General features: G+C 47.9%; 3 protein-coding genes across 3 annotated transcripts; 1 reads left to right on the top strand and 2 right to left on the bottom strand.

Annotated features, from left to right (window-relative positions):
- Window positions 1–4,778: 4,778 nt before the first annotated feature.
- On the bottom strand, window positions 4,779–6,041 carry LOC124648182 (aspartic proteinase nepenthesin-1-like). The gene has a single exon (XM_047187985.1). The coding sequence runs from the start codon at window positions 6,039–6,041 to the stop codon at window positions 4,779–4,781; it is 1,263 nt and encodes a 420-aa protein (XP_047043941.1).
- Window positions 6,042–10,804: 4,763 nt separating this feature from the next.
- Window positions 10,805–12,076, top strand: LOC124707224 (aspartic proteinase nepenthesin-1-like). Its single transcript, XM_047238886.1, has one exon. It carries the CDS (start codon window positions 10,805–10,807, stop codon window positions 12,074–12,076), a length of 1,272 nt encoding a protein of 423 aa, XP_047094842.1.
- A 595-nt stretch (window positions 12,077–12,671) lies between these two features.
- On the bottom strand, window positions 12,672–15,990 carry LOC124706993 (serine hydroxymethyltransferase 4-like). Its single transcript, XM_047238658.1, has 4 exons — window positions 15,298–15,990; window positions 14,244–14,634; window positions 14,054–14,155; window positions 12,672–13,162 (listed from the first exon to the last, which is right to left on the bottom strand). The coding sequence occupies exons 1-4, from the start codon at window positions 15,973–15,975 to the stop codon at window positions 12,918–12,920; spliced, it is 1,416 nt and encodes a 471-aa protein (XP_047094614.1). The 5' UTR covers window positions 15,976–15,990; the 3' UTR covers window positions 12,672–12,917.
- Between the last annotated feature and the right edge of the window lie 663 nt (window positions 15,991–16,653).

Below are 16,653 nucleotides of genomic sequence, written 5' to 3'. Positions count from 1 at the left end.
ATTGGGCCGCTAACTAAAGCCATGTTCCATGGTGGAAATTTCAGTTTTGGACAAACATCCTCAAATCTCTAATGAGAAAAGAATTAATTGTTGTTGAATGCTTAAAGCATTAAAAGAGGAGTCCATTATCTGTTGTCTATGTTGTCCCGGTATGGATGTCTAAGTTGAGAATAATCAAAAGCGAGAAATCCAAATGCGAGCTTTCTCCTTAGACCTTTGTACAGGCGGCATAGAGGTACCCCTTTGTGATACTTGGTTAAAGCATATGTATTGCGGTGATAATCCAGGTAGTCCAAGCTAATTAGGACAAGGTGCGAGCACTATTAGTACACTATGCATGAGGCTTGCAACTTATAAGATATAATTTACATGATGCATATGCTTTATTACTACCGTTGACAAAATTGTTTCATGTTTTCAAAATCAAAGCTCTAGCACAAATATAGCAATCGATGCTTTTCCTCTATGAGGACCATTCTTTTACTTTTATGTTGAGTCAGTTCACCTATTTCTCTCCACCTCAAGAAGCAAACACTTGTGTGAACTGTGCATTGATTCTTACATACTTGCTTATTGCACTTATTATATTACTCTATGTTGACAATATCCATGAGATATACATGTTACAAGTTGAAAGCAACCGCTGAAACTTAATCTTCTTTTGTGTTGCTTCAATACCTTTACTTTGAATTATTGCTTTATGAGTTAACTCTTATGCAAGACTTATTGATGCTTGTCTTGAAGTGCTATTCATGAAAAGTCTTTGCTTTATGATTCACTTGTTTACTCATGTCATCACCATTGTTTTGATCGCTGCACTCACTACATATGCTTTACAAATAGTATGATCAAGTTTATGATGGCATGTCACTCCAGAAATTATCTTTGTTATCGTTTTACCTGCTCGGGACGAGCAGAACTAAGCTTAGGGATGCTGATACGTCTCCAACGTATCGATAATTTCTTGTGTTCCATGCCACATTATTGATGTTATCTACATGTTTTATGCACACTTTATATCATATTCGTGCATTTTCTGGAACTAACCTATTAACAAGATGCCGAAGTGCCGATTCTTGTTTTCTCGCTGTTTTTGGTTTCAGAAATCCTAGTAAAGAAATATTCTCGGAATTGGACGAAATAAAAGCCCAGAGCCCTATTTTCTCACGAAGCTTCCAGAAGTCCGAAGGAGAGACGAAGAGGGGCCACGGGGGAGCCAAACCCTAGGGCGGCGCGGCCCCCCCTTGGCCGCGCGGCCCTGTGGTGTGGGCCCCCCGTGCCGCCTCTTGACTTGCCCTTCCGCCTACAAATAGCCTCCGTGACGAAACCCCCAGTACCGAGAGCCACGATACGGAAAACATTACTGAGACGCCGTCGCCGCCGATCCCATCTCGGGGGATCCTGGAGATCGCCTCCGGCACCCTGCCGGAGAGGGGATTCATCTCCCGGAGGACTCTACACCGCCATGGTCGCCTCCGGAGTGATGAGTGAGTAGTCTACCCCTGGACTATGGGTCCATAGCAGTTGCTAGATGGTTGTCTTCTCCCCATTGTGCTATCATTGTCGGATCTTGTGAGCTGCCTATCATGATCAAGATCATCTATATGTAATTCTATATGTTGCGTTTGTTGGGATCCGATGAATAGAGAATACTTGTTATGTTGATTATCAAAGTTATGCTTATGTGTTGTTTATGATCTTGCATGCTCTCCGTTATTAGTAGATGCTCTGGCCAAGTAGATGCTTTTAACTCCAAGAGGGAGTACTTATGCTCGATAGTGGGTTCATGCCCGCATTGACACCGGGACGAGTGACGGAAAGTTCTAAGGTTGTGTTGTGCTTGTTGCCACTAGGGATAAAACATTGATGCTATGTCCAAGGATGTAGTTGTTGATTACATTACGCACCATACTTAATGCAATTGTCCGTTGCTTGCAACTTAATACTGGAGGGGTTCGGATGATAACCTCGAAGGTGGACTTTTTAGGCATAGATGCGGTTGGATGGCGGTCTATGTACTTTGTCGTAATGCCCAATTAAATCTCACTATACTCATCATGATATGTATGTGCATGGTCATGCTCTCTTTATTTGTCAATTGCCCAACTGTAATTTGTTCACCCAACATGCTGTTCGTCTTATGGGAGAGACACCTCTAGTGAACTGTGGACCCCGGTCCAATTCTCTTTACTGAAATACAATCTACTGCAATACTTGTTTCTACTTGTTTTCTCTGCAAACAATCATCTTCCACACAATACGGTTAATCCTTTGTTACAGCAAGCCGGTGAGATTGACAACCTCACTGTTTCGTTGGGGCAAAGTAGCTTGGTTGTGTTGTGCAGGTTCCACGTTGGCGCCGGAATCTCTGGTGTTGCGCCGCACTACATCCCGCCGCCATCAACCTTCAACGTGCTTCTTGGCTCCTCCTGGTTCGATAAACCTTGGTTTCTTTCTGAGGGAAAACTTGCTGCTGTGCTCATCATACCTTCCTCTTGGGGTTGCCCAACGAACGTGTGAAATACACGCCATCAACGAGGGCGGATAAGATGGGCGGAAAAGGCAGAAGCGGTGGACATGAGAGGGCTTTTACGTCGAGAGGAAAGCCAGAATCGTCTGAAGTGGCGAGGACGGGTTGCACCAAGCAAGAAAAGCGAAGGCGACCCACATGTGTATTAGGGCAGGGGGATTTCTTCTATTTGTTGACTGAGGACAAATAATCCCGCGTAGAGTAAAGAAGCTCGCACTGCGGCGCGTCTGCCGCACCCCTTTAGTCCATGTTGGTGCCCCCAACTAGGACTAAAAGTCCCCTTACGAACTGGGACTAAAACTTTTCGGCATCCTAGCCGTACGAACCAGACTAAAACTTTTTGGCGTCCTATCCGTACGAACCAGGACTAATGCTCACATTAGTCCCGGTTCATAACGCAACCGGTACTAATGCTCTGAATAGCTCCGAACGAATGCCATGTTTTCTACTAGTGTACACTCATTCCAAAACAAACGTTGCTCTGAAACTTGAGTACAAACTGAACCTCAGTTCTGAGACCACTTGCTGGGAACGGAGAGGATGATACACAACATCACTTCCCACTAGCCTATGTGAAATAATACACTTCGAGGATAGATTCAACCAATAGATATGCAGCGGAAAAATAAGCATAAGCACATGCAAAAATAACATAATGATTAACGTGGAAAACCTCCTCAACGTGAGGAGGGGAAAACCACAGGTGTGGACCAACCGGTCCACGCAAACTTCACTGTGAACAACCTGGATACAGAGTCTTCTCTACAACATCTAGATGTTACAACACACTTCACTTCGCTGCCCACCACCAGCAGCAACAACAACAACAGCAGCAGCACCAACAATAACAACAACAACAACAACAACAACAACAAATTTAGATACTGTCCCAACATACTGACCAAAACAGCTTAATTGGATATCGTTTGTCTGCCCAAACACTGCCATGTGCTGAAAGTGCAGGAGTCTGAATTGACAAAACCACTCTTAAATTAGATTCTTCACTCACTCAAATATCAAACTAGCTAACCACATCAATTATTCAAAGTAAGGAACAAGCTCACCAAGTTTGGAGCCAATCCAAAACTTTTGAGCCTTCAAATACCAGTTGAAGATAAATCTTTTTTTTATATGGGAGCAGTGCCCCGGCCTCTGCATCAATCGATGCACACATCAATTTATTTAAAAGGGTAATGTATACGAAATCACCTCTCTTTGTTCTTCCTCTCTTCTCGCTTGGTTGTGGTGTTCTAGTGTGTTATCTTACTCTCTCACAACAACAGCCACATTCTGGCTTGCTTCCTTTGCTCTCTCGTCGATAGCCACCTAGGATTTTCTCCTCTTACCTCTCAAGGAGGCAGCTCAGTCGTTGGATGCAAACGTCAATCAACATGTTGGACTTTATGGAGTCATGTTGAGCTGCCAACACACCTGCATATGGACTATATATGAAAATACATGGCCCAACACAATTCACATCGCAGCACACACTGAACTGCAAGTCCTCCATCTTCTATGTCTTTTTAATCTCAGTCGGCCGCAAACACATATGGACCCCGAATTGGGTGAGTTGTGGTTTTCACGCTAACATGATATTTGCAAGTGGTGGCTGTAGTAGTCTTGCCACATGGGACTTAACAGTCAACTAGCCGTCAGCTGATAAAAGCGGCGTTTTTTTAGAAGGGTGACACTCGTTAAATGTCATTCTCGAAACAACGACTATTTCGATGGAATTCTTGAAATGCGACATCATTCGATGCCATTTTAAGAATTTCCGCATCTTTTTATGATGGCATACAAGAGATGGGAGTGATAGTCCCTCTATTCATGAAAGGGTGTATTTTCAGCTATTTTTAGAGTCAACCCATCTCAAACTTAGACCAAGTTTATGCAAGATATAATAATATTTTCGAAATCAAATAGCTATATATTGAAAAATATTTTATCGTAAATCTAATGATACTAATTTGGTGGCATAAATGATTGTGCGTTTTTTTGTTTAAGCTTGATCAAACTTAAAAAGTTTTTGGTTCGTCAAAAACCGCTCACTCTGGAAATGTCTGCTGAATATTGGGATTCCAAACAAAAATCATATTGACTTTTATAAATGCTAAACCACTCTCATGGAAGCATCAAATTTGTTCAGGACAATGGAAGTTCCACATATGCATGCGTTGAACTAATTTATCCCTTCTAATGCACACTGCACAATATTTCCAAACAATGTCGATTCGCAATCAAGTTATGATCAGAGTGAGCTGCAGTCGGCTGTTTGGAAAGAGAGCTCGTCCTTGGCAAGGTCGTAGAGCAGGTGTATGTTCTGCAATTGGAAGTTGCCAATGATGCTCATACCGCTTGAGTTTTCCATCACCATGCATGAGGTGGAGCTGTCCAAGGGCGCCCAGTAGTTCTCCGGTGGCAGCACCATGTCCGCACCGCCGCTGAAGTGCAGCACCATGGACGGCACTGTCTTCTCCTGCGCCAAGGGCACACACAGGCCCATCCCACTGCCAGCGGGCGGTGGCACGAGGCTCCCGTTCAGCTGCCTCCCGAGCTCCTCAGTTAGGGGCCCGTACGCCCCGTCGACGAGAGCTGTGGTGGGGCTGCCGGAGTCAATAAGCACACCCCCGTCGCCGCTCGGTTTGAGAGCGAACACCGTTGGTGGGATGGGCAGCCTTGTTCGTCCCACGGTTATCCCGACGAGTGGGACGTAGTAGAACGGGTAGTCTTTGGGGCCTTCCACGAATGTCATGGACATCACGGGGCTGCCGCCGCTAAGGCTCGCGGAGTCACCGACGAAAAGGTGGCTGCTGGCACCGGGAGTGGTGTTGCTGCGGAGGTAGGGAGTGTGGCAATAGGAGAACTTGGTGGCGCCCGTCTGAGAGACGAGCGAGAGCGGGCCGCGGCCAAGCCCTATGAGGCCCGACGCCCCGTCGAGGGACCCCGGGGTGATGAACAGCTTGTCGACGCAGCCGAACGTGAGCGTCGCCGAGCCGTTTTCGAAGGTGAAGACCTCGGTGCCGATGGACCCCGTGGCGTCGCCGGCGCCGTAGAAGGCACCGAAATTGCAGCTGCCGTCCTTGGCGCACGTGTGCTCTTGGTTAGCCATGCACAAGGTGTCGTTGCATGGCACGGGATGGAAGGTGTTCGACATGGACGCGTTGTAGAACGGCAGGCCCTGCTTGACGCAGGATCCTTGGAGGCAGGTGGAGCACTGCGTCCAGATGAGGTCGCTGCCGGTGTCGATGAGGGCCTCGGCACGCTGCGGCGGGGTGCCGACCAGGTACTCCGCGATGTACTGGGTGGTATTCCAGTGGACCGGCGCGCTCACGTCGGCGGCGGCAATGGAAGCCATGCGCTGCCGGGTGCTGGCCATGGCTCGCTGCACGCGCTCCGCCATGGTGTAGCTCCCCTTGGCATCCACGTGGGTGAGCTCCATGCGGAACCCTGCGGTAACTAGGGTAGCACTGGAGCACAACACAAGAACGATGAACGCCAAACTTATTTCCATTGTTTCCCTCGGTTTGGTGCTCCTCAAGATCGATGTTCGCTTAATTTACCTGGTTGTAACTTGTGGCCTCCATATATATGCATCAGTGTAATATGTGGAAACAAACAAACTGACGGAGAATCGATGTACACTATGGATGATACATTCATCATGATTTAATACACTTAGTATAATCAAGTCCCAACGGCAGGCCTGAAACCATGAGGTTTGGGGCGGACTAACTTACAGCCGGCAGCATAGGCATGGGACAGTTGTATTACTCCCTCCCCCCCTAGATACTTATCACCCTTTTAGGTAAAAAGTACGTAGCATAAATATGTGTAGATTTATTAAACTTACGACAGGTGCTTAGCAACAGAAATAGTACTCAATCCCTCCGTCTAATAAAACTTGTCTCACTAGACAGATACATTCAAATGTTGACAATTCTAAGACAATTTTTATGAGACAGAGGTAGTACCATTTTTCCCATCTACACCTTTCATGGTGGTGGTCCAAGGTTTCATCTTTCGTGAAGACGAAGAACTTCTGGATGTCGATCATTCTTATCTAGCAGGAGTGATGAGTTCTGGAAGGCTTCGACGGTGAATGAAATAGTGTGCATCTTTTGCCTGGAGTTCACAGAACGGGTGGTATTCGGTCGCGCGCACTCATGCTTTTATTCCGACCGTTTGGTTCCAGAGGGAGCGGCGTGATGCTCTGTTATCTGTTGACATCAAGAGACTTTTTTGTCCATGGTGAAATCGCAAGAAGAGAATATCATGAAGGCTGGATTGAGGAACTAGCTAAAGGAGGTTCAAGTTTCCGCGATGTTGAGGAATTTGATTTGTGTTTCGGGCTTGCAGAAGTGGTATGAAAGTGGACGCGGCAGCACAGGTGAAGTTCAGAGTTCTACCTTTCAGGGTAAAACCCAAGGTCTGACCTTAACTAGTTGTGCCTGGCAATGACCTTGTTGAAGGCATTGTTTTGATAGCAGGGACTATTTTCAGTGTGTAAATCTAAGATCATTGATCTAAGATCATTGATCGGACGATGACGATGTTGGTGCACTATTCCCTTCTTGGAGGCGTCGCTTTTGCAGAGTTTGTGTTTCAGGTGTTGTCTTGGTAGTGGATATATTATTCTTCCTAGGCCTGGGATACTGTAGCGAGACTTTTGTTTCTTAGTTTTTTTCTCTTTTTTGGTTGTGTGTATTCGTACTGCCATTAGGGTGTTGCGTTCTTCTAGGAGCTAGGTGTAATTGGTATCTTTTTATATTAATATATTCCCTTTATCGAAAAAAGTGCGTGTTGGAGACGATGGATGAGAAGTCGTTCTGCTAAGCCTCAAAGGATGAACGCACGAGAGCAGCAGCTATCACCGATAAAGGGAAGTGTAGATTAGAAGGGATATGGATCAAATCCAACAAAATTTGCCAAATACAAACCTTCACATGCCCTTCGACAAGGTTAGACGTTCTTTAGAATCTTCCGTAGGATTATGTATGTATTTCTAGGATCTCACACACCTTCCACTACTACAAGGTGGAGTTGGCCTTGACTGGAAGATGACATTGTGATTCGATTGTATCCAATGTCTCATCGTTTGGACGAAGATGGCTGTCATCTCTTGTGATGAAAGGCGGTGAGAGCGGTCTAGCGTCAGGTTCCATTGGAAGATGTTCTTCAGGATCTGGGCACTTGTAATGGACCAAAGAAGATTCTGGAAAATAATTTCAGTCTCTAGCTGGACACAGGTCCTGAGGTCCAGCGTTGGACTGAAAGAGTTGTTTTGTCAACAATGAAAAGCAAAGGCAACGCTACATCCTGAACAATGATGGTAGCGGCCAGAAGTTCTTAAGATAAGACAGCATTGTGGAGCCGATCAGAAACGCTCTCCTCCCGTCGCCTCCTCCAGGCGACGACAGGGGGGCGTAACCCTAAATCGCCTCTTCCAGTGCTTTTCCCCGGAGGGGGCCCTGGGCTCCAGGGCGGCGGCCCTGGGAGGTGGCGGCGAGGCTGGCTTGACGGCGGGCAGCGCTCGCGGGTGATGTACCCTCTGCTTGGCCGCAGGGCGGCGGGTGGATGGGTGGGGTCGTCCGGGTGGCTTCGGCGTTCTGGCGTCAGATCCGGTGACCTGGTCTCCTCTCCGCCAGATCCGAGTGGGGTCGGCCTCCGACCGCCCGATCTGTGGCTAGGGATCCAGCACGCATGGGTTCCGCCCACCGGTGGAACCGGGCGAAAGCCCTGGCTGGCTTGTCCAGCCCGACGACGGCGACGCCTACGGGCGCCACGGTCTCCCCTGGAGGCGTCGTGGTGGTCTCCGTCAACAGGCAGCGTCTCGGGTGAAAACCCTAGGCCCCCTGGGCCGGGCAGTAGCGGCGCCTCGGTGCCGTGAGCTTCTTGAAGCCATTGCCTTGGGATGAGGTTCTTCGTGTGTTTGGCGAGTTGGTCGTGTGTTGCTCGGCGGCGCTTGGTGTGGCCCTTGATCTTCGTTTCCAAGGAAGTTCTTGGGCCCGTTTTGCTGCAGGCATCTTTTTTGGTGGTTCCTTGGCGTGGTGCTCATGGCGGTGCTGCTTGCCGGCGGTCCGGCGCCCACGAGCCTGGGCGAGGGGATAGGGTTCCCCTCCGGAAGCAATCCCGGCATGAGCGACGTCAAGGCCCGGTTCTCCTTTCCCTTCCTGCGTGCGGGCTGCTCCTTCGTATCGGATCCCGGATCGGTGTTACTCCTTTGCATCTCCAATTCGTCCCGTCTTGGAAGCAGGTGGCTTTCTCCGTCTGGGGCAGTTCCTAAGCAACGTCTTGAAGTTCGATGGCAGCAGAGCTCTGGCTAGCTTCCCTGTTCTTCGGTGCTTTGCATTAGGCTTGTCATGTTTCTTTCTGTTGACCTGTTTCCATTTTTGTAAGCTATGATCAGCACCCTTGTACTTCTGCCGTGTGTGGTTTAATTAATTTTAAGGTGGGCTGCAAAGCCTTATGTTTAAAAGTTCTTAAGATAAACGTACTTTCTGTGAAGGTAGAAAATCAGCTTGTTGAAGTTTTGTCATTCGAGATGCACTAGCGGACGGTGTGTGCAATTTCTAACTGCTCGCTGGAGTGGGTTGCGGTTGACGGTAGCACAGTGCACCACACCGCCTCCGTCTCGTTCCTTTCCACACGCACGCGCTCCATCGTGCTCGGGCTACATCGCAATCAGTGGCTTCTCATCATCAAGGCTTTCCTTCGTTCATGCGTCTCTAGTCCCTACGCTCCTCCACTGAAAAACAAGCCGAGAGAACTATCGTTTATGTTAGAGCTAATAACACCAGGCCTACATAAACTTGTCTCATATGTGCATTTTCATACATAAACTTGTAAAATCTGATACAAAGGTACATAAACTTGGCTACCCGACACGGGTTGGTCCAATTTGTCCAAAACGGGTACATCGGTGGATTCTCAGGCTTTGATGATTTTGCAAGAACAGCGGAGAATCAGAGAATCCACACTTTCATGATAGTGAAATAGAAAAGTGTTTTCCTAAAAGATAATCTCTTAGAAAATAAGATAAGTACATGCACAATGCTAGGGAAGATCTACTCGGATCATCTCCTTGAGGCGTCAAATTTCAAACCTCACTCCCTCTCTTCCCTCCAAATCCTTCCATAAAAAGAAGTACACAAGCTAAAAAAAATTCCCACTACACTATTTAAGTTCTTGCAGCAGCAACACAAACACCACCAACGACAACACTTGAAGTTCTATTTCTCCAAAAACGATACTCCCTCCGTCTCAAAATATAAGGCGTCTAAGGATTAGTTAAAAGTCAATGTTTTTAAAGTTTGACCAAATTTATACACAAAAATATAAATATTTACAATACTAAATCATTATCAATAGATTCACCCTAAAGTATATTTTCTTAATATGTCAATTTGATATTGTAGATGTAAATATTTTTTCCTAAATATCTGGTCAAAGTTTGTAAGGTTTGACTTTTGACCAATCCTTAGACGCCTTACATTTTGGGACGGGGGGAGTACATCCAAAAAGAAAATAATGCACAAGAGTTGCGGTCGCCCATTCTAAGGAAACACACCATGTATCATGCCGGAAATCTGTCTTTTTTTCCATTCCCTATCTGCATCTTCCTCCCACACACACGGACCTGTTATATGCAACATGTCTGTCCACACAGTCCTTTGTTTTATACTTGATGCCATATATACCAGCTTCCCCCATATATTTCATGAAATCTTGTCAAGGCCATGGCGAATTCTATAATAGTAGTAAATCATAGTGTTATGTCAGGAGGTTTATCGCATCAAACAATGGACCAGCAACCCTTGACAACAATGATAAAACAAACATTAGGATTTGGCGACAAAATCCAAAATTCTTGCAAGACGGGAGCATCTCCACACGCTTGGTTTGAAGCGATGCAACCAGCTGCTAGCTGTATCTACAATGCATGGTAGAATTTTCATAGATGGAAAAATTGTACTACAACTGTCCTATATGCGGCTATGCCTATGCTGCACAGCGTAAGGAAGTCCGCCCCTATCCCATGCATGGGTTCAGGCCGGCACCCGGGACTGATTATACTGGTAGTGTACTAGTACTAAATTATTTTTTGACCCTGGTAGTACTAAATTATGAATGTATCATCCATTGTACATCCTCTGTCACGTCTGCTTTGGTTCCACATGTTATCTCGGTGCATATATATATGGAGGCCACAAGTTACAAACTGCTCAGTTAAGCTAACATCGATATTGAGGAGCACCAAACCAAGCTAGGGAAACAATGGAGATAAGTCCGGTGTTCATCGTTCTTGTGTTGTGCTCCAGTGCTACCCTGGTGACTTGTAGTACCACAGGATTCCGCATGGAGCTCACCCACGTTGATGCCAAGGGGAGCTACACGGCGGCGGAGCGCGTGCAGCGTGCCATGGCCAGCACCCGGCAGCGCATGGTCTCCCTTGCCGACGCCGACGTGAGCGCGCCGGTCCACTGGAACACCAGCCAGTACATCGCGGAGTACCTGATCGGCACCCCGCCGCAGCGCGCCGAGGCCCTCATCGACACCGGCAGCGACCTCATCTGGACGCAGTGCTCCACCTGCCTCCAAGGATCCTGCGTCGAGCAGGGCCTGCCGCTCTACAACGCGTCCATGTCGGACAGCTTCCACCCCGTGCCATGCAACGACACCCTGTGCGTGGCTAACCAAGAGCACACGTGCGCCAAGGACGGCAGCTGCACTTTTGGTGCCTTCTACGGCGCCGGCGACGCCAGGGGGTCCATCGGCACCGAGGTTTTTTCCTTCGAGAACGGCACGGCGACGCTCACGTTCGGCTGCGTCAAGTCGCTGCTGATCAGCCCGGGGTCCCTCGACGGGTCGTCGGGACTCATAGGGCTCGGCCGCGGCCCCCTGTCGATCGTCTCTCAGACCGGCGCCACCAAGTTCTCCTACTGCCACACCCCGTACCTCCGCAGCAACGCCACCGCCGGTGCCAGCAGCCACCTCTTCGTCGGCGACTCGGCGAGCCTTAGCGGCGGCAGCCCTGTGATGTCTATGTCTTTCTTGGAAGGCCCTAAAGACTACCCGTTCTACTACGTCCCACTCGTCGGGATAACCGTGGGACAGACAAGGCTGTCCATCCCACCATCGGTGTTTGCTCTAAAACAGAACGGCGAAGGTGGTGTCTTCGTCGACTCCGGCAGCCCCACTACAGTTCTGGTCGACGGGGCGTACGGGCCCCTCAGAGAGGAGCTCGAGAGGCAGCTGAACGGGAGTCTTGTGCCGCCACCCGCTCGTAGTGGGATGGACCTGTGTGTGCCGGTGGCGCAGGAGAAGACATTGCCGTCCATGGTGTTGCACTTCAACGGCGGAGCGGACATGGTGCTGCCACCGGAGAATTACTGGGCACCGCTCGACAATTCCACGTCATGCATGGTGATGGATCATTCGCGAGGTATGAGCATCATCGGCAACTTCCAGTTGCAGAACAAACACATGTTGTACGACCTTGCCAAGGATGAGCTCTCTTTCCAAACAGCCGACTGCAGCTCACTCTGATCACCATGGTTGTCAGTATCGCGATACAGATCCTAGTATCATACGATGCTAAGATCTTACCAGGCTGAAACGTGCACTATGTATCCTAATCAGGTGATATTATTGTCATGGTACCATGTCATGAATCGGTAGTATCTCGATACTTCTAAAACAGGTGATACCACACATCAATTAAAAATAATCAAAGAATTAATTAAACGGCTGACATCAGCGAGCCTTATAAGCAGGTAATTGCTTCATTGGTTTCATGTTGTGGTATTTGCCCCCTCTGCATCCCTAATGTGGTGTTGGGTTGCATGCTCCAAGTTTATAATATGGACACACTCCCTTCCGAGAACAATATGTTTTTCAAAAAATATAAGCTAGGTAACTATTTTATTTAACACAAAAGTTGATTGTATTTTGAAAATAGATATCTCATAGTACCGTGATACTACCTTCTCATCAGCAAGGCTTTGCTCCATGTCTGCGTCTGTATGAAGAAAGAACTTCTTTAGCTTGTGTTTTCTGCAAGGAACGTGTCAGCAACGGGTGCAGTAAGCTTCTTTGGGCGACAGGTTTTGTATGGGAAAATTCAAACTCAAAGGAGAAGATAGACTTGCAACACTGTGCCGCAGATGCACAGTCGACAATCTTATTCTCTTCCATTTTTGTAGAAGGGATTCCTCCCCGACCTCATTACGAAAATCATAGATCACCATGTCAACCAGGTAAGAGAGACGTTTGTGGGGCTACGCAATCCCCACGGCATTATAACCAGCCTAGACGACAGAGCAACTACATAGGAGACGGCAAAAACCAGTCACATGTTTTCTTGTCCTGCTGCATGCAAGGAAACGATTTAATCCTTGTACTTCATGCCCGACACCTCGAAGCCAGGCATCTCGAACGAGATGGCAAACTTCTGGACCTCCGCCCTCAGCTCCGCGATGTCCTTGTTCTTCTCCAGGTCCACGATGAAGTCCACGTAGCGCTTGCCCCGCTGCTTCTGGACGTCTAGGCAGATGACCACGGCCTGGTGGAGGTACTCCGCGATCTGCACAAAGTCCTTCTCGACCAAGCCTCTCGAGGTCATCGCAGGTGTACCTGCAAACCAACATTTTATAAATGATGATTAAGTGAGCTGGTAGTATTCAGACGTTCCAGAAATTGTCTGTATGCTTATAGAAGTAGCCAGAACGTCTGGTAGATGATCACCACTGTTGAGCCTATGATTTATCTTCCATCCAACACATGGAAATTAAGTTGAGCTTTATTTTTTTTAAAGGAAACTTGTTATTTACCAATAAAGGATTTTGTCTCACATAAGCTTTGCACATGCTGTATATATCTTAAGTAAATCCATGGATACAAATTCCATCCAGAGGTGCAGTGTTGCCATACTAGATAAGGTAGGATGCATATTATTGCAACTCTATTCTAGTTTTTATTTTGGTGCACGGAAATAAAACAGTGTTACTATTTTTTTTTCTTAACCCTACAGGTTCTTATGAAGCAAGCAGATCTAAAACTTCAGGATAATGTAAGCTCCCGAAGCTTACATTTGCATACCCCTTTCTATTAGCATGCAAGGTTACAGTGTTAAGTCAGAGACGCAATCAGTAAGCTATCGTCACGTGTAGGCTGGCTAGTTGCTTGTTTGACCTTTTAAGATACCTAATTAACTAATTTGCACCAACACTCTTCTAAGCCACATATATGCCCTCAAATGCAGGGCCTTGAAACAGTTTAGACTTAAACAAGATCCTTTCGTCATGAAACAGGAACATCAGGGGCAGAAGCAACATTCCACACGAAATATTTCATTAACAAATTCACAACACGCCCACTTCACATGCTCTGGACGACCAATGTGAAAGGCTATATGATTAATTTGAGTGACTTCTGACCTACTTTCTTGCAACTGACAAATAACAACCTCCAAAGCATGTAGAAAAAAAGAGAGTAACAAAACTATATTTGGGAAGATGTACTGACCAATTCGGACACCACCAGGTGACAATGCACTGCTGTCACCAAAGACGGCATTCTTGTTGAGTGTAATGCTACTCAGATCACATACCTTCTCAACTTTGTTACCTACAATTTCAGCACACCAACTTCAGAGCAAGTTCACACTGAATGCAACCAAATAACAAAAGATGCCAAATAAACCTGCTATGCATACCAGACAAGCCAAGAGGACGAAGATCCCAGAGAACAAGGTGGTTCTCTGTTCCATCAGTAACCAGCTTGTAGCCCTTGCTCATCAGATGGTTTGCAATGGCAACAGCATTGGCCTTGACCTGCTGAATATAAGCCTTGAATCCAGGTTGCATGGCCTGCTTCAGGCCGACTGCCAAGGCAGCAATCTGATGGTTGTGAGGCCCTCCCTGGAGTGATGGAAACACTGCAAAGTTGATCTTGTCCTCATAATCGTAAAGAGCACCCTCGGGCTGGCCTTTCTTGGGAGGCTTTGGGCCTTTCCTGTAGAATATCATACCAGATCTTGGCCCCCGGAGACTCTTGTGGGTGGTGGTGGTCACCACATCAGAATATTCGAACGGATTAGTAGCCTCCTGTAGAATAACAAAACAATATGGTGAAACAGGAGTTCAGAGTATGGTGAAACTCTTTGCAAATTGCATAGTTTCCTGCAAAATTCGTGACAAAACCTAATGGAATTCATGTGGTTGAAAACACCAAAAGAAGCATAAATTCACTACCATACTGCAAATGTGAGTATGGAATATGAGAGATCCATATTTGCAAATTTCATAGGTTCTTATAAAGTTCCAGCCAAAGCCGACTAGAATCCATGTGGTCCAAAATAACAAGAGAATGATAGCAAACAGCATTTCCACAAACCCACGACTTTACTGCCTGTTGATGATAACTATTGGCAAAATAGAAGAAATACTGCATCTCAATACTATGAGAGGCTATAAGAAAATTTAGTGAAAGATTTCAGGTCATATCAAGGTAATTTTCAGTGTCAGCCCCCTCCTTAAACATGATTACACAAGGGGGAAGCATCGATTGTTGCAATAATTTGTCAAGCTTGATCTCAACTGTAACAGATAAAGACATTCAAGTCGGGATCATGGACTATTGCTCAGATGCATACAAAGATAAAGAATGACCAGGATAAAACCTCTTTTAATTAACGAATCATGGCATGTGCAACAAATGCAATACTGCGTCCATATAATAATGTAATAAAGGCACGGAGACATCCATACCTGCGCGGCAACGAGACCGCTGATATGAGCCATGTCACAGAGCAACATGGCCCCGCACTTGTCTGCGATGGACCTGAACCTGGCGTAATCCCAGTCGCGCGGGTAGGCGCTCCCACCGCAGATAATGAGCTTGGGGCGGAAATCCAAGGCCTTCTCCTCCAGCTTATCGTAGTCGACGTACCCGGTGTCGGAGCTGACCTTGTAGGGCAAGCTCTCGAAGTAGATGGAGGTGGCAGAAATCTTCTTGCCCCCGGCCGTGTAGTACCCGTGGGTGAGGTGGCCGCCGGAGGGCAGATCGAGCCCCATGATCCGGTCGTGGGGCTGGAGCAGGCCGGTGTAGGCGGCGAAGTTGGCGGGCGAGCCGGAGTAGGGCTGCACGTTGACGCCCCAGGCGGCCGGGTCGAGGCTGTAGGCCTGGAGCGCGCGCGCGCGGCAGAGCTCCTCGACCTCGTCGATGACCTCGTTGCCGCCGTAGTAGCGCGCGCCCGGCATGCCCTCCGAGTACTTGTTGGTGAGCGGGGAGCCGAGCGCCTCCATGACGGCGCGCGAGGTGAAGTTCTCCGACGCGATGAGCTCGATGCCCGCGCGCTGCCGCCGCTTCTCCCGCTCGATGAGGTCGTGGATCTCTGGGTCCGCCTCCGCCAGCGGGGCCAGGCCCCAGTCGGCCACGGCGTCCATCGCGGCGGCGGCGGGAGCGGCGGGGGTGGGGGAGGCGTCGGTGGAGACGGCGTAGAGGCGGACGGGCCGGGCGGCGGCGCGGAGGCGGAGAGCGGCGTTGGATGGGTGGTTGGGGAGATGGCCGGCGGTGGGGTGGGGGTGTAGAGCGGCGCGCAACATGTGTGGCTGCGAGAGGTGGTGCGCAGCCATGGTGGTGAGCAGGCGGCGGCGGCGGCGGCGGCGGGGCGGCTGCTGTAGGGCACACACGGTGTAGTGTAGGAGTCGGCTTATTAACTCGGGATAAGGTTCGGCCCGTTGGCCTTGCTGGACCGCATCTGATTCCTCGTGGGCTTGGCCCGTGGAAACCAAGGACCTTGTTTGATTCAAAAGATTTCTAAAAATTACCTATACAAAATTGCCTTGTATACCTTTTTTTTCCCAAATTTCTATACATACATACGTATACAAAAGAATCCATCAATCTTTTTTATGGTTAGATTGACGGTCTAGATTTAATGAATGATCGTTATCTCTACATTTGTGTGTAACAACGTTTGAACTAAGATCCAACTTTATTCATTCAACAAAAAAAATCCATATTTGGTAGATAAAAACCGGAAACTCGGTGTGCTAAAATATAAAGATGTATGCTGTTGACTACAATATGTCCGTTGTTGAGTACACAACAATTAATCATCG

This window comes from Lolium rigidum, chromosome 4, assembly GCF_022539505.1.
Source record: "Lolium rigidum isolate FL_2022 chromosome 4, APGP_CSIRO_Lrig_0.1, whole genome shotgun sequence".
Lineage (NCBI taxonomy): Eukaryota > Viridiplantae > Streptophyta > Magnoliopsida > Poales > Poaceae > Lolium > Lolium rigidum.
The sequence above is the reverse complement of the archived record's forward strand: the minus strand, read 5'-3'. Positions and strand labels throughout refer to the sequence as shown.

Excerpts from the sequence above, each read along its gene's own strand:
- LOC124707224 (XM_047238886.1), top strand. The coding sequence starts at position 10,805 with ATGGAGATAAGTCCGGTGTTCATCGTTCTTGTGTTGTGCTCCAGTGCT.
- LOC124648182 (XM_047187985.1), bottom strand. The coding sequence starts at position 6,041 with ATGGAAATAAGTTTGGCGTTCATCGTTCTTGTGTTGTGCTCCAGTGCT.
- LOC124706993 (XM_047238658.1), bottom strand. The coding sequence starts at position 15,975 with ATGGACGCCGTGGCCGACTGGGGCCTGGCCCCGCTGGCGGAGGCGGAC. Across the intron at positions 14,635-15,297 it reads GCGGTCTCGTTGCCGCGCAG|GAGGCTACTAATCCGTTCGA; the intron begins GTATGGATGTCT and ends GTTATTCTACAG. Across the intron at positions 14,156-14,243 it reads TCGTCCTCTTGGCTTGTCTG|GTAACAAAGTTGAGAAGGTA; the intron begins GTATGCATAGCA and ends CTGAAATTGTAG.